We start from the raw sequence: 1,172 nt of genomic DNA on the forward strand, positions 1-1,172 counted from the left end.
CCACATCCTCGGTTCCCAGGAAACTGGTGCCCCGAATTGTTTTTACGACACTCATAATTAAGTCGTCATCAGCATCAACCAACCAAATCAACATTAACGTGCTGAAGAAGATCCTTAGGGCATTTGGTACGATATATGCCAACACCCTAAACCTAATTGACCTAAAACATGATGGCTTCAGCGCTTCACGGGGAATCAAGCGGTTAGTTCGGGGTTTCTCCCCCCACAACAAAACACCAACCCGAATATGCATTCTCAATATCAACATTCTTCACATGTTCGATGCCAACAGAGAGGGCATTAAGTGGTTTCAGGGGAGAGTGGATATGTCACAGTGCCAAATCGGGTTGTTAATAAGCCCTGGGGTAGGCGTTGAGAATTTAAAGTTTTTGGATGAATTTAATGCCGCGAAGATTATCGCGCTGTATGTTATAGGCAATGCCAGCCTTGACAGCCTGGAATGCAAGCTGTTGCGAAAAGGGCCTTTGCCGGACGTGCTAGTGTTAGATGTTACCATGCCAACACCCCTAGAGATTTCAGACCGGATCATCCAGAACATGGTAAGCAAGCACTGGGAGAAGCTTTCCGTGTCCCTCTCTATTTGGGAGTTGCTAATGAAGTCGGGCGAAGAACCAAAACACCTCACAATAGACGATCTGGTGCTTTTAGCGCCGTATAAGAACCCTTTGTTGATGGCGGAGCTGTTAAAAACCCCGACAGCCAAAAGCCACAATCTGGCCACAGTCGAAAGACTTCGGGTTGGGGTAAACAATGTTACCCAAAAAGTAACAGAAGCTGACCTAAAGGTCACCTTTGAGTTTGTGGCCAGATATTTCCGAGGACTGGAGAGCATTTTTATTCAGATATACCGTTTTTTGGCAAACAAATCTAATTTGGTTAGAAACAGCAAGCTTGAAATCACGACCAACCCAACCGTTAGGTGCATTATTGTGAATGGTAGTTTTTGTTCGCTCAACAAGAACCATAACCCGAACAATAACCCGAACCATAACCCGAGCGGCTCAAACGTTTTGTGCTTTTCTTTTGAAGCCTGGGACCTTTACACCAAGGGCAAACTGTGGGTCATGCCTGGATGTGTTGGTTAAACTTAAGAGAGATACTGGTTACATTAGTTGCCCAATGTGCAGACAAGAGCATAGGCTTCCACTCAT

At 45.4% G+C, this 1,172-nt stretch overlaps 1 protein-coding gene across 1 annotated transcript; it reads left to right on the top strand.

The window, feature by feature from the left end:
- NEDG_02204 (uncharacterized protein) lies at positions 1-1,106 on the top strand (the record flags this gene model as incomplete). Its single annotated transcript, XM_067689622.1, has 1 exon — positions 1-1,106. A coding segment is annotated over one exon (1,106 nt), but the record flags the coding sequence as incomplete, so codon positions are not given.
- Between the last annotated feature and the right edge of the window lie 66 nt (positions 1,107-1,172).

The sequence above is a fragment of the Nematocida displodere genome (genome assembly GCF_001642395.1).
Source record: "Nematocida displodere strain JUm2807 chromosome Unknown 18, whole genome shotgun sequence".
NCBI classification, from domain to species: domain Eukaryota; kingdom Fungi; phylum Microsporidia; genus Nematocida; species Nematocida displodere.